Source organism: Dendropsophus ebraccatus, chromosome 9, assembly GCF_027789765.1.
Source record: "Dendropsophus ebraccatus isolate aDenEbr1 chromosome 9, aDenEbr1.pat, whole genome shotgun sequence".
NCBI lineage: Eukaryota > Metazoa > Chordata > Amphibia > Anura > Hylidae > Dendropsophus > Dendropsophus ebraccatus.
In genome coordinates this window covers 97,652,742-97,679,924 of record NC_091462.1, presented here as the reverse complement: position 1 = coordinate 97,679,924, position 27,183 = coordinate 97,652,742, and the positions used below count along the sequence as shown (strand labels likewise).

The 27,183-nt window shown below is 44.5% G+C and overlaps 1 protein-coding gene across 5 annotated transcripts in view; it reads right to left on the bottom strand.

Annotated features, from left to right (window-relative positions):
* Positions 1-27,183, bottom strand: part of LOC138801300 (ankyrin repeat and fibronectin type-III domain-containing protein 1-like) — a 195,318-nt gene that overhangs the window by 125,191 nt on the left and 42,944 nt on the right. For all 5 annotated transcript variants that reach the window (XM_069983959.1, XM_069983955.1, XM_069983956.1 and 2 more), the window contains exon 4: positions 908-948. In XM_069983959.1, the coding sequence (XP_069840060.1) occupies positions 908-948 (41 nt within the window). The remainder of the gene's footprint in view (positions 1-907; positions 949-27,183) is intronic.

The following is a 27,183-nucleotide window of genomic DNA, read 5'->3' as shown; positions in this document are numbered from 1 at the left end:
GCTCAGCATCAGAGACCAGTTATGTCTACTTAACCCTTTGCCAGCCCATCCAGGCCCTTGTGCAGTGATTACTGGTTGTCACCACTTCAGTCTGAGGTTTACCATCGGATAGGTATGTGCTTATTATTCGTCCCGTTGAATAGGAGGCAATGATCAGCCGACATCGTTCATGTCGGCTGATTGTTGAAGTCGTTTGTCTTTCAACATGTTGAAAGACAAACGACTGATATAGCAACGATCTGCTGCCGTCGCTCCGTGGAATAGGACAATCAGCGATCACCTGGGCAGCTTGTTATCCTAGGACCTGGCATTGTTACTTTGGCATAGTATTATTTATGGCTGTATGGCGGTATTATTACTGCACTGTATGACATTATTATTAGACATATGGTATAAGTAAATAAATAAAATATGGTTTTATTATTTGGTTACTGGGTGATGCCGTTGTTGTGACCACCATATACCAATATAGTCTATATAGTATATTACCGTATTAGGGTATGTGCACACTGAGTAATTATGGCGGAAACTCCGTTGCAGAATTCTCAGCGCCCGTCTCCGCCCGTGTCATAGGCTCCATTCTATACACGGGCGGATTCCGCCCTCCGTCCAAAAAATGAACTTGATCATTCTTTGGACGGATGGAAGAATCCGCCCATGCATAGAATGGAGCCTATGACACGGGCAGAGACGGGCGCTCGCAGACTGCGGAGAATTTCGTGACAGACTTTCGTCATAATTACTCAGTGTGCACATACCCTTATACAGCGTATTCTTCTGTATAGACGAGCAGTGACTCCCTGCTGTTAGTACAAGGCACTTACGCTCTCCTGCAGTATTAATTCCCATTCAGGATTCAATAGGCTGGAGTAATAGATAAACAAGTGATGAGGAAGGGGCTTCTTACCTTGGTGTTTGAAATTCTTTCCGGTCCGCTGACCCCAGACTCTGTAAGACAAGAAAGATCCTTTTAGATATGGTTTGCATGGAGGATGAGGAGGAAATTCCACATACATTCCTAACTTGAGAAAGGATTAACTTAATGGTTCCCAACATTATTAGAGCGAAACTATACCCCATTACCCCCCCCTCCTCCTGCTCACCCTAACATGACGTGTATTAGCCATTACTTGGGGCCCCCTGATAACCAGAGGTGGCACAGAACAGTGGTAATAGAAGTATCCTACCACTCCTACGGATTAACAACAACACCCCCCAATACTCAGCATAGTGCTAGACAGTGTACAATGACACATAACACAAGCATAAAACATCAACATCTATGAGAAGAAATCTGGTGCTAATACATGGGGGGAGTGGACTACGTAGTTATTCATGGCTGCCAACCAGGTCACTGCTTTCCTTCAGAAAAGTCCCCTGTAAAATGAGACGTGAAATTTGATAGGCTGTCCTGTGCATCTCCTTCAACTTTCTTTTACATTACTTTTGATACATCTTCCTTATATAGTTCTCTATTCTACAGTCATAGAGTCAAGAGGTCCCCTGCTGCTGTTCTGACAGTGCCTTGTCCCCTGCTGCTGCTGTTCTGACAGTGCCTGGTCCCCTGCTGCTGCTGTTCTGACAGTGCCTGGTCCCCTGCTGCTGCTGTTCTGACAGTGCCTGGTCCCCTGCTGCTGCTGTTCTGACAGTGCCTGGTCCCCTGCTGCTGCTCTTCTGACAGTGCCCAGTTCCCTGCTGCTGCTGTTCTGACAGTGCCTAGTCCCCTGCTGCTGCTGTTCTGACAGTGCCCGGTCCCCTGCTGCTGCTCTTCTGACAGTGCCCAGTTCCCTGCTGCTGCTGTTCTGACAGTGCCTAGTCCCCTGCTGCTGTTCAGACAGTGCCCAGTCCCCTGCTGCTGCTGTTCTGACAGTGCCCGGTCCCCTGTTGCTGCTGTTCTGACAGTGCTCGGTCCCCTGCTGCTGCTGTTCTGACAGTGCCTGGTCCTCTGCTGCTGCTGTTCTGACATTGCCCCATCCCCTGATCAGCACTTCTTGATCCCAATCTTGACACACAGAAAATGAAGGCTCAGCCAATCACTGCCCACAGTGGTGGCCCACCCCTGCTGCCCATTGGCTGAACTGCCAATTACTTGCATCAATATGCAATCGGGAGTTGCAGATCAGCAGGGACCAAGAACCATTTGAAAAGAAGCAGGGAATAAAGGAGGTAAATCCCCCTTATTAATTTTAAAGGGGAAACTGTCAGCTCTATATCATGCTCAGAGCACAAGTGTCCAGGAGGCATTACTGAGCCACAGAATGCATGCCTCCTCCCTCCCCGTCTAGACTGACAGAATGACATACAGAGCCCACGTATAATACGGACAAGTGTTTATGTTACAGATGCAAATCCTGGCACAACCACAAGTCTAGTGACCCAAACTGAAAGCATCATGTATAACAATGATACCTTCCATTCAGGTCTCTAGACCCCTGGTCAGGCCGGGATTTGTGTCTGTATTATGAATGCGTAAACATGGCCTGACCATTTCTGTCAATACTTTAGGAGGAGGAATATGACAGATATACATTATGGGGGGAGATTTATCAAACTGGTGTAAAGTAGAACTGGCTCAGTTGCCCCTAACAACCAATCAGATTCCACTTTTAATTCCTCACTAATTCTTTGGAAAATGAAAGGTGGCATCTGATTGGTTGCTAGGGGCAACTGAGACAGTTTCACTTTATACCATGTTTGATAAATCTCTTATATATATATATATATATATATATATATATATATATATATATATACACAGTATATATATATATATATATATATATATATATATATATATATATATATATATATCTCAGTATAGTTTGAGTAAACATGCTGGGGAGTCAATTTCATGATTCACAGTCTATAGGCTTCTAATGCGGAGACTTGACTCCTGTCTGTAATGTCAAAGGTCAGCGAGAACAAGAGTCTGTCTGACAAGGTGTTATTAGTCTCCCTGGGGAAGGTATGCCGCCCCTGAGGTATTCCAGCCCTGCAGGCCCCTATTATCCACCTGCAGAGATCCAGGAAATTCAGCAGATTACCAGTCATTGTCAGACAAAGGGAAGCTAATTGGGCATTAGTTACCACTTCATTACCAACTACTTCTTCTCACCTCCAGCTATGGGCACAAAGAGGCCAGAGAGGAGATTGCTGAGCTCCGTCCGCAGCAGCACAGGATTCATGGTGTGGATGAGGAGTTAACCTCTGACTCTGCAGGAGGCTGAGGGGGGTTCCTGCCTGACTTTCCATGACTTCCTCAGTGATTGACTCATTATAGGAAGCCTAGCACCGAGATACAAATCACTGGAACGCTACAGAGACACAACTCTAGCTTATACAGTACAATTACTATAGTACGCCAGAGCTGACAATCCAGCATATGGTAATCTATGTGAAACTATGTGGATTATAACAAGACGAGAAAAGTCAGCATAATAACTGGTTATAAAGCTAAAGTATTAAAACATATTATATACATGTTATCTAAGGCTGGACATACGTATTACATAGATGTCTGACATCTCTCTCTCTCTCTCAACACCCCCAAAGCGGCTGCCAGACACCATATATCCCCGGAGAACAATACACCTCCATTACACGATTGACCAATTCAGTTGGAATCAGCAGCGTCAGCCAATAATAATCTAATGGGTGTAGCCAGACTAAGGGGCCTATTCCACGGAGCCCGATTCGGCCGATTTTCGCTCTGTGGAATAGAGACAACGATCAGCCGATGATCGTGTTATCGGCTGATCGTTTATTTGCAAACCTAAAATCATCAGGCACCGACTGCGCATCGCTACGTGGAATAGCGGCGTGTGACCAACGATTCCACAAACAGCATGCTTTACCTAACCATGCTGCAGGGCTTCTCCTGCGCTCCTCTTCCTCCCGGTCCCGCGCGCAGCAGCAGCTGCTGCACGGGATCGGGAGGAAGAGGAGCGCAGGAGAAGCCCTGCAGCCCTCGCTAAATGATTATCGGACCGTGGAATAGGCCCAGTAAACGAGCGCCAATCTAACAGATGGGCGCTCGTTTACATTATTGATCGGGCCCCCATCAGCCCGTGGAATAGGACCCTAAGGGTCCATTTACACAGAAAGATTGTCTGACAGAGATTTGAAGCCAAAGCCAGACTATAAACAGACTATAAACAGAGATCAGGTCATAAAAGAAGCCTGAGATTCGTCATCTTTTCAAATCCATTCCTGGCTTTGGCTTCAAATCTTTGGCAGATAATCTGCCAGATAAACTTTCTGTGTAAATGGACCCTAAAGGCCCCCCATACACTTCAGTAGAAGGATGAGAAGTCAATTCTTTAAGCAGACGGCAGATTGAGCTTGAGAATATCATTGGTTCAATGGGACAGGCGGAACTGGGAATGTCCGCGCATATACCGTAGTAGGACCATTCCCTAAGGTGTATCGGGGACCTCCCAACTCTCCACTTACAATTGACGTTGGTGGATAGAAGGGTTGGGTGTGATGGATTTTCACTATCTGACCCCTTTGTTGTCAGAGGGATAAACTGCCAGCAGAAAAATATAGGAGCAGTTTCACACTCTTTATAGAGATCATCAGGAACATTTGGCCGAATGTTCATGTGTTTGGGGTAGATGGAAGAGATAACTATCATTCAGCTGAGAGTTACGGAAGGTGTAAAGACACCTTAAAGTGTACCTGTCTTTTCAAAAAACTTTTCACATGTCATAGAGACACATCAAAATTTTTCATCATTCCGGGTCTGAGTGTTCAGTCCTGTACTGATCAGGAAAATGAGTCGGGAGAGGACGCACTGCAACGCTCTGTATAAGAGAAAGGAGTCGGGCTTCATAGAGCTCCAATATAAGCCGGACTCTTTTTTTCAAACACAGAGTGGGCAGAGGAAACGCTGCAGCTGCAGTCTTCTCCCGGCTCGTTCTCCCAATCGGTAGGGGTGTGAACACTCAGACCTGGACCAATCAAAACTTTTCACATGTCTCTATGACATGTCGAAAGTTTTTTTTTAAAATAACAGGTACACTTTCAAGGGGTTATGTCTGCTTTCTGCCAAAAACAGTGCATCTCCTGTCCTCAGTTTGTGCTATTTTAGCTCTTGTTCTATTCACTTCAACAGAACTTAACTACATTAGCATACACAAACTGGGCACAAGGGTGGTGCTGTTTCCAGAAGAAAGTGCCAATGTTTTTTTCAATCCAGGAGAACCACTTTAAGGCTAGAGCTACACAGCGATGAATTGTGCAACAGCAAATCACATCTAAGCTGCACAACCAAAATTTTTATGTGACTTGCTGTTGCATCACCTTAATACTGTTGCGATTTCATAGTAAAAAATAAAAAATGGAAGATAAGTTGCAAACAGGACAATGCTGGCAAAGTCATGTGCGACTGGTGACCTATCCTGATCCCATTGATTTTTGATGCCTTCAGAGCTGTCATTAGACCTGTGGTCGGCCCGGGACCTATATTACACTTGTCACAGTTTTGTTGTATTATCGCCGTAAAAACCAAGGACATGTCTGCAACATCTGAACAGACCCTTAAAGTGTACTTGTCGTTTGGAAAAAAACGTTTGACATGTCAGAAGTTTTGATCGGTCTGGGTGTGAGTGTTCAGACTCGTAGCGATCGGGAGGACGAACCGGGAAAAGACGCATCCGCTCCCCGCTCTGACTTCTAATGGAGCTCTGTGGAGCACGACTCTTTTTTTTTCTAACTCCCGATCAATAGAGGTCAGAAAACTGTGACATGTCAAAAGTTTTTCCAAATGACACTTTATTAACATCTCATGTAGTGGAGTTTATCATCAACATGATATAAATCAACAAAAACCAAAGCCATCACCATGAGAAAACACTGCCCCTAAATGGGAACCAAAATCTGAAACGCGCCATTTATCATATCATAAATCCCTGACCCAGTACCACATAGTAAACCACAATTGCTTCTATTAAAAAATCTCCAGTATTCCAGTACTTATCAGCTGCTGTATGTCCTACATATTTATGTCTATGTGTATGACATACAGCAGCTGATAAGTACTAGAAGACTGGAGATTTTTTAACAGAAGTAAATGACAAATCTCTCGCACTTTCTGACACCAGCTGATTTGAAAGAAAAAAACATTTCGCTGGAGTACCGCTATGGACATTAAATGGCATTGCCTTTTTTTCCACGATTTTTTCCATGACCTGTGACCGCTATGTAATCCTGTGTAACTCCCTTTAAGCCAGTTACTGACAGCAAGCAGAGATCTTGAAAATTGTACAAAAACTAGATTGCTGCACAACTCTTCACTCTAGAGTGATTTACATAGATTTGAAGCCGTGAACTGGTTGCAATATGTTACTGAAGAAATTCGACAGGCTCTCCTTATAGCATTGAATGAATGGGATGGAGAAAGCAGTACGGGGATGTGGGTACAAGTAGGGACGGAAAGTTCTTAAAGGCACGGTGCGTCTATTGAGGGAAAGGGAACATAATGCAAACCTTGAATGAAGGGTCAGGGTGAATGCAGGGGGGCACTCCTCCTCTTCCTCTTTTGAACTTTCCTTCCTTCCGCCTTCGGTTTAGCACCCAAAACTTGGCCAGTGCCCTCTGTGCCCCATTGGTGTTGACCACCACATCCCCCTGATCTCCTGTGCCAAGGAGGGCAGCATAGAGGAATGTGGGATCCTGCAGCCAGCTCCTGTGGAGTAACCAGTGAGGATTGGGGAGAGCTGGGTGCATGCTTCCCTCTCGCTGCCTGTTGTACTTTTACAATCTGGTTGCTTGGCAATGGGCTAAAGGCAAACTCGACAACAGAGAAAAGCGCAGGGCCGAATGCTAATCAATGCAAAGAAAAGTTTACTTTCTCCTCCTCCCCCTGCCCAGACCCATCACGCTTCCTGTCCTGTATCTACAGGGGTACTCAGCAGAGCATTACCATGAAGGAGCTGGCCCGGAGAAGATGGCGCTGCTTTATATTACCTTTTGTGTTAACCTGTAATGATCTGCGTTCACACAGATATCACTATCCATGGCCTAAGGCATCCTGGAGTCATGTGATGTGAGCAGGGATGACACCAAAGCCTACAGGATCCATAGATTGTCTGTGTGTGAACGTCAATGTACTCACCTGTCAGGGTTCACCATCCTGTGGATACTCTGCTCTTACAACTCTACAACTCCCATCATGCCTTCAGCTGTCAGGGCATGATGGGAGTTGTAGTTTTGCAACCCTTTATTCGGCATAGTGCTAGGCTGGTCCCTGTAGACATGTAAACGTCCGAGCCGAACAACAATTGTTGAAAAATGTTCTTCTTGCTGTCAGTGAATGGAAACATCCCTTATAGCGTTGAGCAGACCTGTTTGGATTTGGTTCAGGGTCAAAATGTTCAGATTTGGCAACGTTCTCTGAACCTGAATGCCGTATGCCGGGGTATCTATGCGGTATTGTGGCTGTTGCGTAGGTGTAGGGTCACTTGGGCACTTGTCACGGTGGCCAGGAGTGGTGTTAGTACCCAACCACAGGACAAACAGGCACTGCGCTCAAGGTTTGGATAGCCAAAGTGTAACCTGGTGTGTAGGTGCCGGCGCAAGAGAGGACTGAGCAGAGTCCAATGACTTAACCAGGATAACTTGGTTTACTGGTAGGAACTTCAATGAAATAAAAGTCAAGTACACTTGGGTAACTGCAGGTGCAAGCAGGAGGTGGTAATAAGAAGGTTGTGACAGCAGGGTAGAGTAGAAGAATGCCTTGAGGGCCCAGTCCAATGTAGCCCTATAGATTTGTTAATCTGACTGCATTTTGCCATATAGTTTTGAGTTACCCGTCCTGCTAGGGTAGTACAAGGTCCCAGATCCCTGCGCTGGGTTGTGCAGACTTTTCAAGACTTGCCAGAAGAGCCATGTGTTTCGGTAGGATACGTCAGCTTTGGCGCTACTTGTCCGACTGGGGTCAGTACCTAACTCCAGAGGACTGCCCTGTGTGTTGCAGAAGGTATCCCTGGCATGGGCAATGGCTGAGCGTGAAGAAAGAAGAAAAAAGAGGCAGGATAGGAGGAAAAGCGAGGGAAACAAGCCTGCACCAGTGACAGGAGGAAACATAACATGTGACAAACAGTACAGTGACACCTAGTGGAGAAAAACACACAATAAAATCTTCTTAATTCCTTTTGTGTAAACCTGAGTGAGTTACCTTACCCAGGTATATAGAACTTAATCAGCTAATTAGACTAATCTAAATTGCATGGGATGCTGAGGAGAAAGGTATGTCTCTTACCTTCATCCTTGGCACCGTTCCCATGCAGTTAGTAGTTGAATCCACGGCCCAGAGCACCCAGAGCACCAACCCCAAAGCGTCGAGTGGAACTGCGGGTCAGATCGGCACAATGGTGGTAAGGCAGTGCTCCTAACGGTGCTCCGGGCCATGGATTAAACTACTAACTGCACTAGAACAGCGCAGAGGAGGAATATAGGAGGCATACCTTCCTCCTTGGCGCCGCGTGCACAATAGAGGGCTATCAGCAGGATAGATTCGCCTAACCTGCTGATAGTTCCCATTTAAAAAAAGCACAATGTAATTATTAATTCCTCCTGCGGAGGCGCTGTAGGGAAACTGAACACTTGCTGCAAGATTCTCCCACAGATTACACAAGGATGTTGGAGACACCATGTAAGCATTCTGTAGATGAGTTCACATATATTACTTTGATCAGTATTTTTAAACAACACCAGGAGCAACACAGAGAAAGGGGCTTTCTAGGATTATTCGTTTGATTGTCTATCTTTATGCTACGTTTACACGAAACGATAATTCGCCCGATCGTACGATTAACGATGTCGGAGTAACAGTTTTTTTTTTTCCATAACCATCAGCATTTAGACGGTACGCTATATCGTACGGAAAATTCGTTTTGCGATCGCATTGCGTTAGCTTAAGCCTTTCTCACACATTGGTTAAATCGGCGAACGACTGTTCACACTGAACGATCTGCGAATTTTTTGCCAACGATTAACGACGATTTGAGAAGTTGTTGAAAGATCAAAACGAACGATTTCTCGCTCATCGTTTCATCGTTTGCAACGTTTACACGTACGATCATCGTTCGAATTCGATAGTTATTGCGCGAATTCGCACGATAATCGTTCCGTCTAAACGTAGCATTAGAATAGGCCATAAATCGCTGAACATGGGGTGTGGCACCCGCGTTACACAATGAAAAGGGCTGGAAGCACTCCGTTCTATTCAACATCCTTGTGTAATCAGCGAGAGATCAGCAAGTGTTGAGCTTCCCCATAGCGCCTCTGCAGGAGGAATTAAGAATTGCATTGTGTTTTTTTTTTTTTTAAATCAATCACGGACGGACGTGCAGGGTTCTTCAAAGTGAAATACGATGTTAATTGATTGGTGGTGGTGCCATGTAACTGCAGCTCAGTTGAATTTCAATTGAATGGGAGCTGAGCTGCAGTAACTAGGTCCCGCGACTACAGAGTTAATGGCGCCACATGCTTGTGGCCCTGTTGGCTGGTTGCTGGTCTTTTGTACCATCCATGTGAATCATACCTTTTAGTCATAGTTTATTATTTATTATATCATTATATTTTATTATTTTCTATTTGCAGGACGTTGTTTGCTCCACCCCAATCAGCTCAGGATTGCTTCTCAAAAACACCCACTTGGTGCAGGCAATAACATAGACCACACCCCCTTGACAATCTTGGGACACTTATAACAGAAGAGTAATAAGTAAAAAGCCTCAAACCCATTGAATCCACATGTAATAACCACTAGAGTGTGAACAAGGCCTTAGACTGCCCTAGGCCTGGTGCTTTATTGCAGGCATTATAACTCGGAGATCATCTCCTAACATTATTCTATAAAAAGTCCTTTCTTCTTATAAAACTCCGGTTATAATTGTACAAATTTCTTAATGACTGTAAGATGAAAACCTACAATTTCTGGAGATTTCTTTCTTCCTTTCTGGCCTCTGTCAGACTGACAATTTGGCTCAATTTGTGTTTAGTAGTCCTCCATTATCTCTGACAGTAAAAGCCTATGTGAAGGGGATGCAGTGTGTTACATAAGCTGTGTATATAGTGACATATTAAAGATGACATGTGGCCGGCATGCTGCATCTACCGCCGCTCTTTTCCCAGTCTGCCGTGAAATGTAATCCTTAAAGGGAATGCCCGCCCTTTAACGCTGTGTAGTTTTTAGGTCCAACAATCCGTGATGACTTACTTAGAACATATCTGTGTTGTGGTTGGAGCTTTGCTTTTCTGAAACAAAGCTCCAAATCCCCTGCATGGATATAGCCCGAAAGGGTTTTTAATGCCTGCATACGTGGTAACATGACTGCCCCTAGTGGTAGCTGCAGGTAGGAAAATTTACGTCTTTTAGATGCTTCTTTTTCTCTTAATTTCAGGGGATAGGATCCAAGCTGGGCTGTTTGCCAGCAGTACTCACCCTTGGACCTGCTTTTCCTTGCTTCTCTGACCAATTACAGGATACTCCTCACTCCTATGACATGACATGATATGACATACTGATGGAGAAAGTGCACTGTGCAGGTTGGCACTCTATTAGGGGATGATTTATAGCATAGTACTATAGCTGCATTGTCAGAGGGGGAGGGCTTATTGATACACTAGAGAGCAGAAAGGAAACCAGCCCTGTGCTAGACTGCTGCTGATAATGATGATGACTAAAGGGGATAAGAAGCAGGAAGAAGTTGGCACAAAAGCAGCCATGGTCTAAGCAGTCAACTACTGCTCCTGCTGCTCATGATGATGATAGTAGAAAGGAGTATCACAGCAAGGAAGGGGTTACCCCACAAAAGTAGGTATGGTCTAAGCAGTGAACTACTGCTCCTGCTGCTCATGATGATGATGATAGTAGAAAGGAGTATTAAAGCAAGGAAGGGGTTACCCCACAAAAGTAGGTATGGTCTAAGCAGTGAACTGCTGCTGATAGTGACAATAACTAGCTAAAGATAATAAGGAAAGGGAGATTGCATTCAGGGTGCAGCACTGTGTAAGCAGTAAGGACACTAGTGATTCCACAAGAGACAGTTGCCCAGAACTTTATGGCTTATCAGAGATAAGAAGGAAGCCTTGATTTACCTTTTAGGCACAGTGTGGCTCCTCAGAAGGAGGCAGACAGGCCCTGCCCCCACTTCCTGTGTTGTATCTTGGTCTTACTGTATCTGAACTCCTTAACAGCATGCAATGGAAAGAAGACTTAAGACACCTAGTGGCTAAGACTGTATATTTTTGGTAAATGAACCAATTTACACATAGGTTACAAGGTTAAATCACAGGTTATCACATGGAGGGAAGTGATTTGACATGACAGTGATGTATTTTTTCAGAAACAGCACCACTCTTGTTCATAGGTCATAGCTGGTATTGCCACTATTTGATTTCAATGAGGTTGAGCCGCAGTACCAGACACAACCTACTAACAATGGTAGTGCTGTTTCTGGAGGGGGGAAAAAAAGTTCAAACCCCCCACCCCCAACACATACACCTTCCCCCTCAAAACAATGAAAACTTTTTTGTCCCCAAATACGAACAGTAACTTGTAGAAATGTTCAGTAATTATACTGTTCACTAGTGATAGAGCTGCCTAAGGAGAATAGCAAAGTACCTGGACCAATGATCTCCAGCCGTCACAGAGCACCTGAAGCAACATCTTATCAATGCCACTAATAATAGTAATACCCCGAGCAAAGTTCTATGCGCGCGGTTAAAATAGAAATATCTATAGAAAAACTTTGCAGTTATCAGCAGATGCAATAACTTCAGGTTTTGCATATCATATTAATGAGGAACTCCTGGAGCAATGGTCTGCAGTGAGAAGTAGTGACAGTAAACCCTGGCCTGTATTATTATGACTATTACACATGTGGTGTTTCTCTTAAAGGGGTTATCTGGGATTAAAAAAGCATAGCTATTTTTCAGAAGCAGCGCCACTTCCATCCTGAGGTTGTGTGTGGTATTGCATCTCCATTTCGCTGAAATAAATGGAGACAAGTAATACCACAAATGACAGCAATGTTTTTGTAATCCTGGAAATGGACACACAGAGGTAATTAGGTTTTATTTGGAGTGTTTCTTCAAAGCCATGCTCACATCATCAAACATAGAATAGGAAAATCCCTTTAAACGTCCGTCATATCTGGCAAAGGTAATGGAGACAAGTGTTCTGGGGTGCGAGAGGCCACTCTGTAGCAACAGACGTCACACTGTGCTCTCTCCAGCACAGACTATTTATATAGTCACAGCGTACATATATGACACAACTCTCCGCTAGTCCAATAGTAATGGTCCCTGACGGAGGCTGGGAGGTTAAATCGGCGGCATGGTTTACATCAGCAATGAGTCAGCTTTCTATCAGCCCACACTGCCTGCTATTCTCAGAATCCTGAAGACTCCCACACAATCTAATTCCGCTTGCATCGATTATATTGTGTGACCTCCTTACCTGCTGGGCTAGGTGGCGCCACTGTCCCCACAGGAGCAGAGATGTAAGGCCGTACAGGTGAACGGCTCCAGAATGGGAAGTTCTGGGAAAACTAGATCTAGAGCCAACTTTAATATCAGAGAATACAGTGAATTCCTATCATCTGACCTGATCCCCAATATACAGTGCAAACGTGACCAATATCCAAATCACACATGTGCGCCCAATTATCGAATGCAATGTATTCCTATATTACTGTGGCTTAGATTTTAAAGTGTCACTGTCCTTTTTTTTGCAGAAATCAATAGCCCAGGCGATTTTAAGAAACTTTGTAATTGGGTTTATTAGGCAAATATGCCATTATCTGCATTCAAAAAGACTTTTCCCAGGTCCCCCCACTCCCTCCTGTCTCTCACTCACTGCTCATTATCAGGAAATCTCGACTATTTTACATCAGTCGAGTCCTGTGTGACCTATGGAGAGGGGAGGGGGAGGAGGGAGATTAGTCACCAGCAGAGAACAAATGATTACATAGTAGGACTTGTGTGAAAGATGGTATTCAGAGGTCAGAGATGTCAGTGCTGACTTCAGAGGAGATGGCCCCTAGATGTAGCTGTAAATTAACTCTTTGTTGTCCCATTTTGGTTCCCCATCTCCCTAAACCCTTCCCCTCTCCTTAAGAGAACCATGAAGACAGGGGGGGGGGGGCTTCAAACTGCTTTTTCATGATAAAAATGCATTTTTCGGCTAATAAACCCAATTACAAAGTTTCTTAAAATTGCCTGGACTATTGAAAATAATTTTTAAACAACAGTGACACTTAAAATATGCTGATGATCTACCACCAGGAAAGCTGCAGCAATTCAAAGAGTTTCCCCTCTTATATTGTGACATAATGCTGGGCGGGGAACGAGTGCATACTTTCCCTTCCCGTCTGTAACATCCGCAAATTTGCAGACGTGTGTATGCCCCCTAAACAGGAATTGGAAGGTAACTATCAGCTGAAAGAGTTTTTGGCTGACAACTATCATGTGTGTATGGCCCATCTTATTAGAGATAAGAAAAAGCAAAAAAAATCTTTCCTATATATTTCCCCCTTCCTCAACTATTCACACCTTGCTTTGGCTTAAAAACAGCATCAATAAAGCATGTGTGAGAGCACCCTTAAAATGTTGTTTTAAAGGGGTACTTTGGAGATGTTTTTTTTTCAAATCCACTGGTGGCATAAAGTTATACAGATTTGTTAATTACTTCTATTAAAAAAGCCAATCTTCCAGTATTTATCAGCTGCTGTATATCCTGCAGGAAATGATGTATTCTTCCCAGTCTGACACAGTGCTCTCTGCTGCCACCTCTGTCCATATAAGGAACTGTTCAGGGCAGTAGCAAATCCCCATAGGAAACCTCCCCTGCTCTGGACAGTTGCTGACATGGACAGAGGTGGCAGCAAAGAGCACTGTGTCAGGCTGGAAAGAATACACCACTTCCTGCAGCACATTCAGCAGCTGATATTGTGTATAACGCTCTGACACCAGTGGATTTAAAATCTTTATTTTGTTCACCAGAGTACCCCTTTATCCGATTCCCACTGAGAGGGCATGCTACCATCCATCTATGATATTAAAATCCGTGCTCCACCTATCAAAGAGATGGGACACAAGCACTGAAACACTTCCTCCTATTCAGCACCACCATAGCAGCTATTAGTTGCAGCCACTAGGGGGAGCACACTGCATACAAATTTATACAGCTTGCACTGAGTACATATGAAGCTGGCTCCCCTAGAGGCTTGGCTGTTCCCATACAGGACAGTGCATATACTTAAAAGGATTCATATGCTCTAACAAAGGGGTAGGGAACCTTGGCTATCCAGCTGTTGTAAGACTACAACTCCCATCATGCCTGGACAGCCAAAGCTAAAGCTTTGGCTGTCCATGCATGATGGGAGTTGTAGTCTTACAACAGCTGGAGAGCCAAGGTTCCCTACCCCTGCTCTAACATCTGACCTTACCATATCAGCATCGCTCATTTTATCACCATTTCCTTCAATAGCGATTGCCCACTACCATTCCTATTATTGTCAGTTTTGCAGCGGCTGCTATATCAAAAAGCTGGAAAAGTAATAGCTTTGCCTAAACATCATTTAAATAATCCCCCCACCACCCAGCGCGGTTGTTCCTTTCCCGTTCTGCAATGAGGCTGCTGTTCACTGTCCAGAACTTGGGCTCAGGAATGAGAGGAGGCACAGGAGGACTGTATCAGCTACTAAATACTCTGTGCAGCAGCCAAGATCACATTCAGCCTAGGAACCAGATCCGTACACACATCAGGATTACGCAGCAGGCAGGGGAATTTACGCATAAGGCTTAGGGTTTCAAATGATTCCTAAAAATACTCCCTATTATGTGTCCTCCAGACCTGACAGCATAAATAGTACATAATTTAAACTGGATCTGTGAATTTATGGGTCTTTCTGCTAAAGCCGAAATAAAACTTAGGGGGTTCGGGGAATAGCGCAGACTAATCCGGCTGCCTAGCTATAGCAACTATGGGAAATGGGGTACTTAGAATAAATCTTCTTAACCTTCTGACCATAGATGCGAGATTCCAGCGGTTTCTGCAGGCTATCCCCTGATATCTGCTACTGCCATGAATAAGAACACATCTCTGTTCGAAACACGTCGGACATAGTTTTTCGTTTTTGCAATATAAAGTATATTGTTTTTAACTACTTGGGCACCGTATTACAACTTCATCTATTAAACAGGTACGAATTATAATATGATAAATTAGTGATCCCTGACTAACAGGTCTCCAAGTGCCCTTTGTGAATGAAGTAGTGTGGTACACCACTGCTCGACCGGTGACGTGCTAAGTTGTTACTAGTGATGCCACTTCTGTGGTGGTTGGTCGGTGTAGTGGTAAAGCTCAGCCAGTGATGGTAATGTTGTGACGCCAGTGCTAGTCCAGCACACAGGTGTGATGGTATACCTGATTTTAGTTGTGACTGGCTGTACTCCCTAAAATGATCGGTGACCTGCCGGGCTGAGATTCTTGGGCTCCTGTCACTGTAGTCCTGAGTGAAAAACGACCCACCCGGACTATCGGTACCGCCACCCATAGAAAGGGGAAATATGACCCAAGGTGTGTAGCAGATGTGTGTAGGTGCTGGTGCTGTGGAAAAGATGACGAAGTCCTAGTAGTATAAATATAACAGCTTTAGTGAACAGTCTCTTGGAATTACAGAACACTTTGGCAGTGGAAAACTTATCTGGATACAGGCTTTAGCGTTTCACTGGATCTGTGCTGAGAGATACTTGTAAATGCTGAGGTAGATGGAGATGTAAGAGATAGATGTAGCGGTACTGGTATAGTACTGGAGAGTTGAGCAGTGAAGAGAAGAGGAGTTTGTCGAGAGGGTCCCAACCTACTGTGCTTTGCAGGAACTTTAGAGAGAAGAATACTTAAGAGATACTTTAGAGAGAGAAATACTTGTGCCTGTGTTTAGACTATGTCTGACCACCTTCTGCCGAGGTACCTGTCCTATTAGGGTGACACAAGCCCCAGTCGTGGTTACCTGGGTGAAGCTAAGTGTCCGATGTTTTCCAGTTTCCCCTGCGCTGCACGATAGGGATAGGGGCATAGCCAGGCCCTGGCTTAACTACAGCAGGGATGCCTACTCTGTGTGTCTTCCTCTCACAAGAATCTGTGTAAGACTGCTCCACACTTCCTCCCACCAAGTGACTACTTCCTACAGGGGTGTGTATGGAGCCCTGTGAGTGGTGGAGAAGAATGCAAGCAAGAAGAGAAGGAAAGTGATAGGTTAAATAGAAAGAGTATCTCTATTGGACAATAAAATACATAATATAGTAAGAGCAGTAACCATTTGTGCTCACTACAGATGTAGTGTAACCCTTTGTTCACTACAGGTAGAGAGCTTACATACAAAAAACTAACATCTAACATCTGCCAGACACCAGCTTCAATATAATATAATAAAGTATAACATTTTGGCACATCTCTACAAGAAGCGGCATCTTCCATTGACTCTCTAAGCCTTTGACGTATATCCCTCGGTAGTGTTCCCCCAGCTACACATATGCCTCCGTCCACCTGTCCCACTCAAGCCTGACTGTATACAGCTGCTGTACTCTCCATATATGACATCAATCCATAATGTCATCTCCTGGGAATGTGTCGTTGACTTAGGCAAACTGGCTGTCCCTATATCTCACAGTATTACCATTGTTACCCATGTGAAATCCCAACATTTTCAGCATAACTTTCCCTGTAAACCGTCAACATTTCCCATGAGTTGTACAGAGCAGATTTTCAGGACCCTGCAAACCGTAAAGTTGCAATCAGGGGGGACGTGTCATAGTGAAAACAGTGATATACTGTGTATATGTGTATACCTGTATATAGTTTTGTGTGTACTGATTTATTCATACATTTCCCTGTATTTAGGTTTCCTGATTATTTTTCCTTTAAAATAAAACCTAGCGTCATTTTGCAGTAAGCTTGAAATATAAGCCCTACCCCTTAAAGGAGAAGTCTGGCGAAAATTTTTATTAGTATTAAAAGTATTGCACTACCCCCCAAAAGTTATACAAATCACCAATATACACTTATTACGGAAAATGCTTATAAAGTGCTTTTTTTCCTGCACTTACTACTGCATCAAGGCTTCACTTCCTGGATAAAATGGTGATGTCATTTCCTGGATAACATGGTGAGGTCACTTCCTGGATAAAATGGTGATGTCACGACCCGACTCCCAGAGCTGTGTCGGCTGTGGCTGCTGGAGAGGATGATGGCAGGGGGACACTGAGGGACACAGGGCACTGGAGGGACACTGAGCATCCCTCTGCCATCATCCTCTCCAGCAGCCACAGCCCGCACAGCTCTGGGAGTCGAGTCGTGACATCACCATTTTATCCAGGAAGTGACATTACTATGTTATCCAGGAAGTGACATCACCATGTTATCCAGGAAGTGTCATCACCCTGACTCTGACTCTGCGTGCTAAGCATCAGCCAATCAGAGCCAGACTTGTAATGCTTCGCCCCCCACTTGCTCAGCACAAGCTGCAGGGGAGGCAAGAGGGGATGAAGATGCACAGTAGGGGACACTGAATATGGGGGGACAGATGGTAAGTGGGCTAACTACAGGGGGGGTGTATACAGTATGGGGGGAAAACTACACAGGGGGAAGGGAGGTATACAGTATAGAGCTTAATTGCAAAAGCACACCCAACCTGTTACCTGGAGAGGTGCTGTTTCTGGAAGTAAGCGAGCACCTCTTTGCAGTCAATCATTCCGGTTGAGGCGGGGCCTGAAGTTGCAGCGGCCGGAGAACCAGATGCTAAATCACAAGCAGCATGGCTGGTAAGTATGCACTGCTTGTGATCTGGAAATGGACAGCATGGATATTGGCATATCCGTGCTGTCAGTTTCCCTTTATCGTTATTGACCGTACAAACCCCTGTTTACACAGGAAGATCTGCGATGGATAAAGATAAACTTTAAAGCAGGTTCTAAACAGATGGTCACACGATAATCATGCATTTGCCCAGTCTTCAGCTGGTTGCTGTCACTTTTACACGGCCGATAATCGGCCTGTGTAAAAGGCCCCTAGGGGTTGGGTCTGCTAGAGTAGCCCAGGGGTAGGGGTTGGACTAGTCAAGAGCTATGAGGCCCTTGCATAACTTCTCGTCACCGGTTACACTTGTGTTATTGTGTAAGACCCTTCTGAACTGTGCACCGCTGTCATGTCTATAGCAAAATGTCTGATTTTGCTATAGTTTCACAAGATCACTTCGTCTAAGGGTCCTATTACACGGGCCGATGGCAGCCCAATCAATACTGTAAATATGCGCCGATCTGCTAGATTGCTGCTCGTTTACTGCGCCTATTATACGGCCTGGTAATCATTTAGCAAGGGCTGCACGGACATCCTTAGAGATGTCAGTGCAGCCTTTGCCTAAACAGTTTTTACATTACCTTTCCATGTTCCCGGTCTTCTGCACTTTGCCTCTTGCCTGGTCCCTCGCACTGCAGCTTCAGAACGGCCCATCAGAACTGACAGGCCGCTCAGCCAATCACTGGCTAGGACCACCACGGCCAGTGATTGGCTGAAAGGCCTGTCAGGCGAAAAAGGGCACTCTGAAGCTGCAGCACGTGGGACCGGGGAGGAAGCAGAGCACAGGAGGAGACCGGGAACGTGGAGAGGTAAAGAAACTTGAATCGTCAGCCGCCGGCCGCGCATCGCTTTTACACGTAGCAATGTGCGGTCGGCACCCGATGATTTTAGGTCTGGACCTAAAGAAAGGACCAGCCAATGATAACTTCATTAGCTGATCGTTGTCTCTATTACACGAAGTGATAATCTGCCAAATAGGGCCTATTCTTGCTCCGTGTAACAGGGCCCAAAAACTCAATCTTGATGCTTATTCCGTGTTAAGGAGTCCAGTAGGTGGCCCTACTTCTATGCCTGCCCACTGGACTCCTATATATCAGCACAAGGCTGAGCATTTCTTTGCCCAGCTTGCTATGATCTCTGTCTGGGTGTAGTTTATGGAGACCGTCTCCGAGATGGAGGTATAGAGAGAAGCGCTAAGCTACATGCTTCTCCTGTCTCTCTTTAGTGATGGTCTAAACACCCAAACCCCACCAATCAAATTTTAATTTTTGTTTCCCCTATAAGCCCCTTATTCTATACATTAACTAGTGCATTGTAGTGATGTACCTTGAATTTAGAATTTCAACACCAATTTTAGCTTCATATGTGGAAATGATACCAGCTAATCTTATTCCTTCAATATGGACGCCCTTCTGCATCTCACGCTTCAGCAGCTATCAACTATTCAAACATTTGCAGCCTCTGTTTAAACATTTGTGGTCTATACGGCCTGAAGCGGTCATAGTGTAAATGCCAGGAGGCACATAAATCACAGTGGGAGGTATGCGGGACACAGGGGCACTGATAGAGGGCACGCCTAGCAAACCCAAATGGCTCCATTTTAATCACCTGTGCACTGTAGGCAAAGACAAACTCTCGGCCCATCTCATACCTTGGTTTATAGCTGCTTGGATTGTTATCTCCAGGTATATGTGGACCATCAGGCGGTCGCTCCTGTCTTAATGTAGTATTGTAGAAGACACAGAGGTGGGACTTTAAAGAAGGATCCACAGGATTGGTAAAACATAAGAGAATACAGAGGTGTATGTACAAGTAAAGGCTCCCATACACTTTAGACGTGTGTTGGCCAACCAACTAATGTGTATGGGGTTTTCCAGATTCTACCCAAACAGATCATGTCAGAGTAGAAAAGGATCAGGCATGTTGTTTATCAACTGCCCGATCCTCTTGTTTTTGGGGAGATGGGCGGTCTCCATACAAGTCTGCCATTACCGTACCCATCCTTTCTTCTCTGTAGACACTCAGCTCAACTGAGGGTGAATCAGGAGGGTGAATATATATATATATATATATATATATATATATATATATATATATATATATATACATACACACACACATACACACACATACATGCATATGCTCTTAGGTTATATGTTATTAAGTGATGTATGGATGACTGCTTTAAAGTAAAAATCCACCCGATCCCCTACATAAATTTAGGAGAGCATTATAGCGTTTGCATTAAAAAAAACAACTTTAGACATATGAATTGATTGGTCTTGGTACGGATGTTCAGACCACCACTGATTGTCAAAATGAGGTGGGAGAAGAGTGTGGCTAAGTGCTTCTCTCCCTATCTTGCCTGTTGTTGCACAAGACAGACCCCACAGTAAAGCCGCATTTACATGTTCCATGAGTACAACGTGTGCACGAAGACTATGTAAAATTATGATGCCAGGAGCTCCGAATCAGTCTCTATCAATACAGTACCGCAAAGATTTAGCCACGCAGCTGTGTCAGTACATGGCAAATTTTTTTTTTGCTTTAAGTGTCACTGTCAAAATCAATAGTACAGGCAATTTTAGGAAACTTTGTAATTGGGTTTTTTAGGCAAATATGCCATTATCTGCATTCAAAAAGCCTTTCCCCAGGTCCCCCCTCCCTCATCTCTCTCATCCACTGCTCATTATCAGGAAATCACGACTCTTTTACATCAGTCAGGCCCTGTCGGTTCTATGGAGAGGGGAGGGGGAGTAGGGAACAGAGAGATTAGTCGGCAGCAGAGAGCAGAGAACAAAGGATTACACAGTGAGACCTGTGTGAAAGCCGATATTCAGAGGTCAGAGAGCTCAGTGCTGACTTCAGAAGAGATAGCTCGGTGATGTAGCTGTAAATTAACTCTTTGTTGTCCTGTTTTGGTGCCTCATCTTCTTCCACCCCTCCCCTCTCCATAAGAGAACCATGAAGACAGGGGGGAGAGCTTCAAACTGCTTTTTCATGATAAAAATGCATTTTTCAGCTAATAAACTCAATTACAAATTTTCTTAAAATCGCCTGGACTATTGATTTCTGTAACGACAGTTACACTTAAAATTTTTTAAACTTTTCCAATTTGAAAGTTCCAGAAAAATGTACACCTATAAAATGTACTCCAACAGCAGTCTTTTCAATGTAAGCATTGCAGAGACTGCAGCAATTGAGGGAAGGGGGTGCTGGGATTTGGCCCCCTTATATTGATGGCCTATGCTGATGCTAGATAACCCCTTTAAACATCTGTCTATGCAGGATCCGGAGCTCTCCATCCGAAAAATAGAACTCCGACCGCTATACATTTACCAATCCCTATTTTTACAGTATTCTGAAAATAATACTAGACTGCGTAGAGAATAGTGAGGGAGATTACTTCAAGTATGTTCTCAGGGATATACATTCAGTAGTGCATATATGTCTGAATCCTTCTGAAGGGAACTAAAAAAAGCTATTCTTTGGATCCCGCCAGAGTAGTCATTGATCACCGCTGAAATCTATAAAAGAAGAATTTTATAGGTTCCGGTCATTTAACCGTGATCGTAATTCAGCTTCTAGTTTTTCATTCATGTAAGTGCATTTTATCCGGCTTTATATAGATATACGCTAACACATGGTGTGAGAAGGGAAATATATTGCTTACTTTCTCCATACCATGACTCTACTTTATCACTGAGGAAACCTGATCGTCTCTTTAACCCAGGAATGCATGGAAAAGACAACTGTTGAATAACTTCGGAGGGGTGGGGGTCGGGGGGGGAAAGGGAGTAAGGGGGGCAAAGAGCCATGCCGAAGGGATACATCCTCTACCAGCCTGATCTCACAGCTCTCTAATTCCCTCCCATGATCCCACCCTGCAGGAATTCACTGCACGTTTTTGTGGGGCTCAATTTCAGCAATTCAAAAAAAATAATTTAAATTAAAAAGTTTTTTCTTAACCCCCTCGGTGAAGGACCAGCGACATTGCCATGTTTTAGTTTTCCAAGAGTAGGATGGGGTTTTTCAACCTGTTGCACACCAGCTATTGTAAAGCCGAAAGCGGTCAAGGCATGCTGGGGGTTGTGGTTCTGCAACAGCTTGGGCGCCACAAATTGGGCGAACACTCACAGGTATCAATACAGCGTCTTAGGGCCCTATTACACAGGACGATTATCGCGCAAAAAATCGTAATATCGTTCGAATTTAAACGATAATCGTTCTGTGGAATTGCAGGCAACGTTCAAAAAATCGTTTGTATGTCGTTGAACGTTGATTTAGATCTGAATCGCTCCGTGTAATAGGACCCTTAGAGTAGGGTCTGGCTACAGAAAAATCACCAAATGTCAAATGTATGACCCTTATTGTCCTTCACCAATCAGTAGTGATTTGTAGGAATGCGGAGTTTAGTTTCCCTGCAGTGCCACCACAGGTGAAATGAAGCATTGCAATGTCCATTTGAAATCAGTAATCAGTCATCTCCACCCTGGTCAAAAGATGAAGACCCTGAATTTCCAACTGGAGTATAAAAATTAGTTATGTAAATTAGACAGCACTGATTTATACTGCGTTTTCAGGGCATGTCTTATTTTTCCATGAAGAATTATTCACATGTCGGCGGCTTCTGATCACAGAACACTTGTACAGCACAGCAGGGACAGCATACAGTATGGTGGCTTCCGGCCACCAGGGGGAACTCACCAGAGCACACTTATACAGCACAGCAGGGACTGCATACGGTATGGCGGCATCAGCCACCAGGGGGAACTCACCACGGCACACTTGTACAGCACAGCAGGGACAGCATACAGTATGGCGGCTTCCGGACACCAGGGGGAACTCGCCACAGCACACTTGTACAGCACAGCAGGGACAGTGTATAGTATGACAGGAGGAGACAGGATAACTGCAGACTGTGTGTAGCTCTACATCATCTGACAGTAAAGGACAAGGTTCATGGCAGCAGGCGATAGGCCTCTTGATGCCTTGCCTACACATTTACAAGTGACGGCAACAGAAGGGAACATCAGGGTTGGCGGCAGGTGACTGTCTTCATGTGCCCGATTTCAGCTGCTCTGCAACGAACAGTGAAGGTAAGGGACAACAGCGGCGGGCTAAAAAGAATCACAGCTGCATGCCCTGGTGTTCTGTTTGACAGGCATGCTTCCAAACTAAAAACTTTGCTAGGTCTTACTTTTGAGGGAGGTCTTATAGTTAGCAATTCAGCAAGACCTCTACTAGGTATTATTTTTAGGGAAACAGAGTAGTATGGACAATGTGTTGTTTAACACGTAAAAGGGGTATTCCCAAACGTACCTAACATAGTTAGGGGGGGTTATTCAGACTTAGGAAAACATGGACGCTTTTTTTCCAGAAACAGCACCACTCTTGTCCTCAGTATGGGTGCGGTATTGAGGCCTAGTTCCATTGATGTGAATGGAGCTGAATTGTAATACCACACACAACCTGAGAAAAGGAGTGGTGCTGTTTTTGCAATAAAGTAGCTGTGTTTTTAGTCCTAGATAACCCCCAATTTTAAAGAATCCCTTATTGTAAGAAGAATCCCTTTTTTTATTTAGATCCCAGGATGTTCTCGAGCAGGTACTAAGTTTCCTACAGCGCCACCAAGGGGGAAATGAAGCATTCAACAGTTTTCATTAAAATCAATGGGCTCTGAATGTATTGTATAGACATTTCAGGTCCTCCAGTGAGAGACACTCTTTGCTTTAAAGGGGTTATCCAGCGGAAATCTTTTTTCTTTCAAATGAACTGTTTTCGGAGAGTTATATAGATTTGTGATTTACTTCTATTTAAAATTCTCAAATCTTTCCATACTTCTCAGCTGCTGTATGTCCGGCAGGAAGTGGTGTATTCTTCTCAGTCTCACACAGTGCTCTCTGCTGCCACCTCTGTCCGAGACAGGAACTGTCCAGAGCAGCAGTTGGCACTAAATTCAGTGCTTATAGATTTTCTCTTTTGTAATTTGTTCTTAAAAAACCTAATAAAAACATTGAACCAGAAAACCTCTTCTGCTCTGGACAGTCCCTGAAATGGACAGAGGTGGCAACAGAGACCACCATGTCAGTCTGGAAAGAATACACCACTTCCTGCAGAACATACAGCAGCTGTTAAGTATTGGAAGACTGAAGATTTTTAAATAGAAGTAAAATTAAAAATCTATATAACGTGCAAAACCAGCTGATTTTAAAGAAAATGATTAAACTAACTTTAACTAAGGGTCCTACATAGGAGACCCCCCACTATTAAAAGTGGGCTTTATTAACCAGACAACCCCTTTATAAGAGCACAGGTGGACATATATGGTGCCCTCGATATTAGGTTCAATTATTTATGACCAAATGCAGTGAAGATCAGCTCCTGGCTCGGTGCTATCTGCATCATAGACGTGATCTGGGCTTCTCGCAGCCCTTAGCAGGTGCACCATCTAAGCCTTTCCTGAAGACATAAGTTGAAGCAAGGTCACATGTTGCTCTATCAGAGATCTGCACCGGCCATGCCCTGCCGTTGTTAATTTTGTACGTTGGTTACTTGAAGAGAGCAAGAGGGCTGCAAACATGAGCAGCTGATTTATGCGCTGGATGACCCGGCCTGTTGCCATGTTACTCACAACACAACAGCTAAGCCCGATCCACAACACACAGATCATATTCAAATAGTGTCTCATCTCAATGGGAGAGGGGAGGGGTCGTGCGCACTTGTCTGCTCGCTGCTAAATCTTGTTTTTCCCCTGACTCTCCTGGGGACGCCAACATCGAAAAAGAAAAAAAAAAATATACCACCAGTCCCCGAAAAAAAAAAAATTCACACTGGTGGATCACGCACTAGACGGGTCTTAAAGTGACGGGATATGGAAGCTATCTCGGCCCTTCCATTCTAATGAAAGGAAGTATCAGGAAGGGAAAAAGAGTAGGGCGTGGGAAAATAGTTTGGAGGGAAGACGGAGAGGGGGGGGGGGTTAAGAGTGGGATTAACCCCTTTTGGTTGTGCCTACAAACCTGGAAGAAAAGCTAAAGCAGCTGCTGAATGTGCTGCCGATGACTCGATGTGATCCATTGTCTGCCGTCAGCCTTCTGTAACAGCCATACTACAACCAGCCGCCATCGTTCCCATCCATCTAATATCCCGGCAGATATCCTGGACTCCAGCTAGCATGTAGCATTTATAATATTGGTGTTTTTATATAAGGTATAGGGGATCTTGCGGCCTCTGTCAACAAAGCCTTGATGGAACGGCTATCTCTGCACCAACTATACCCAGGGCTGGTATCAGCACAGGGCTTACCTGGGCACGTGCCAGGGCCCACAGCGCCTCTAGGGGCCCAGAGAGGGAGAGGGGCCCAGTGTTCTAATGTTCAGTCTGCTTACTGTAGTGAGTGGTGAACATCAGAACACACAGAAGCAGGACCTGCACAGAGAGAAAAAAAGGGTGAAGGACCAATCACATGACCGGAAGGTCCTCAACCTTACAGTGTGAAGAGCAGCCGGACAGAGAGGAAGGGGGAGAAGACCGAGCTTTAAGTGCTGTGTGTCAGTGTTGGAGTTTATCAGTGTCAGTCTGTCAGAGTCTGTGTCAGTCAGTGTCAGTCAGTCAGTGTCAGTAAGTGTCTATGTATGTTAGTGGTGTCTCAAGTGATTGTGCACAGTGTGCGGATAATGGGTGCATAGTAGGTAGATGAGGAGCCTGCTGAGGCTCTGTCGCCCAAGGGCCCACAAAAACCTGGAGCCGGCCCTGACTATACCTACATCCTTATATCCCATCTATTCAAGGACAGGTTCACAGTCCAAATGAGGAAAGGAGATTGAGAGCTATAACCTGTGGACAAGGAAACCAATGAGGGCGATCATTTTTGGGTCACATGACCTCTAGGTATAAAACTAAGGTACTGCATCATTACCACAACAACATATTAGAATTAGAACGTTCCTAGTCATTCTTAAAGAAAAGTCTCATTCAGGGGCGTAACTAGAAATGGCTGGGCCCCATAGCAAACTTTTGATTGCCCCCCCCCGACTGACCACTAAACGGTCAAGTGAAGTCATAACTACATAACTGCTAGCTCTGGTCAGGAGTGCTTGCAGTTAAAGGGACATTTGCAAAACCCAGGAGACCAGCAGGGCCACCCGGTGCTGCAAATGATGACGGCTCAGGGAGCCCAGTGTATTGCAGGAGCAGGCCATGGGGCCCCCTGATGCGGCGGGCCCCAATAGCAGCCGCTATGGCTGCTATAGTGGTAGTTACGCCCCTGGTCTCATTATTCCTTTACCTATGTGTAAGACAACCATATAACTCTAGTTGTGTATTTTACACAGCCACGTGAATCATAGAAGGAGCTTCAGGGCCACCTTGTGTTGGATTATGGGTACTACATCCAAACACTACAAGTAAGTGAATACTCAGTAAGATAAGTGAATCTGTGAAAGCTCAGTTTATGGGTCTATTGTGTCATGGAGGAAAAAAAAATCTCATCTTTTTTATCTTTTTCAATCCCTTGTTTGTTATAAGGTTCCTGTCAAGTGTAACCTATGAAGGAACCTGGCGGCAGGTGTACGATACCTCGCCAGCACGGCCCCAGGGGAAATAAAGGATTACACAGTGTATATTGGAATCAATAGACTCTCCCTAGAATGAATGGACAAGCTGGGTCCTCTGGAGGGAGAGACACTCTTTGCAGTCATTCTTGTATTGAATGCGATAAAAAAGTAGTTGTATGGGGCGGCCACAGATGGAATATCATTATAAAATATAAAATACTATAATAAAATAAAAACAGCGCATACATATATTATTAGGCCCTGTTTACACCAACGACTTCTGTTTCGTACAATGGTAGCACTGGCCCCTGATGGACAGCCATTGACTTCTGTGATGTATGCAGTGCTATTCTTCCCTAGACAGCAGACAGTGGCTCCAATGGCAATGTGATCAGAGCCTTAAGAGTCTTTTTTTTTTTTTTTTTTTTTCAAACAGATGTTATTTACTAAATATAATTTTATTATATATATAATATAACATAAGGTTTCAAATAGAATTTGCATTTCAATTTCCCACTGTCTGTAAGATCTCAGCTTGCTGTCAGTAAATGGCAGGCATAATGGGTTTCACACAAGTGTTTGCTACAATTAAATTCTGCTGCTGGCATGGTTAGACACACTGAGGCAAGCCTTTATCTGTTAGAATTAAATGGGTATCCAGTAGGTTTTTATTTAATTTCCTCAGCCTTGCGGAAAACATAAAAAAAGACCTTGACTGACTGAGCAGGTAATACCACCCCCGAACACTAGAGGCGC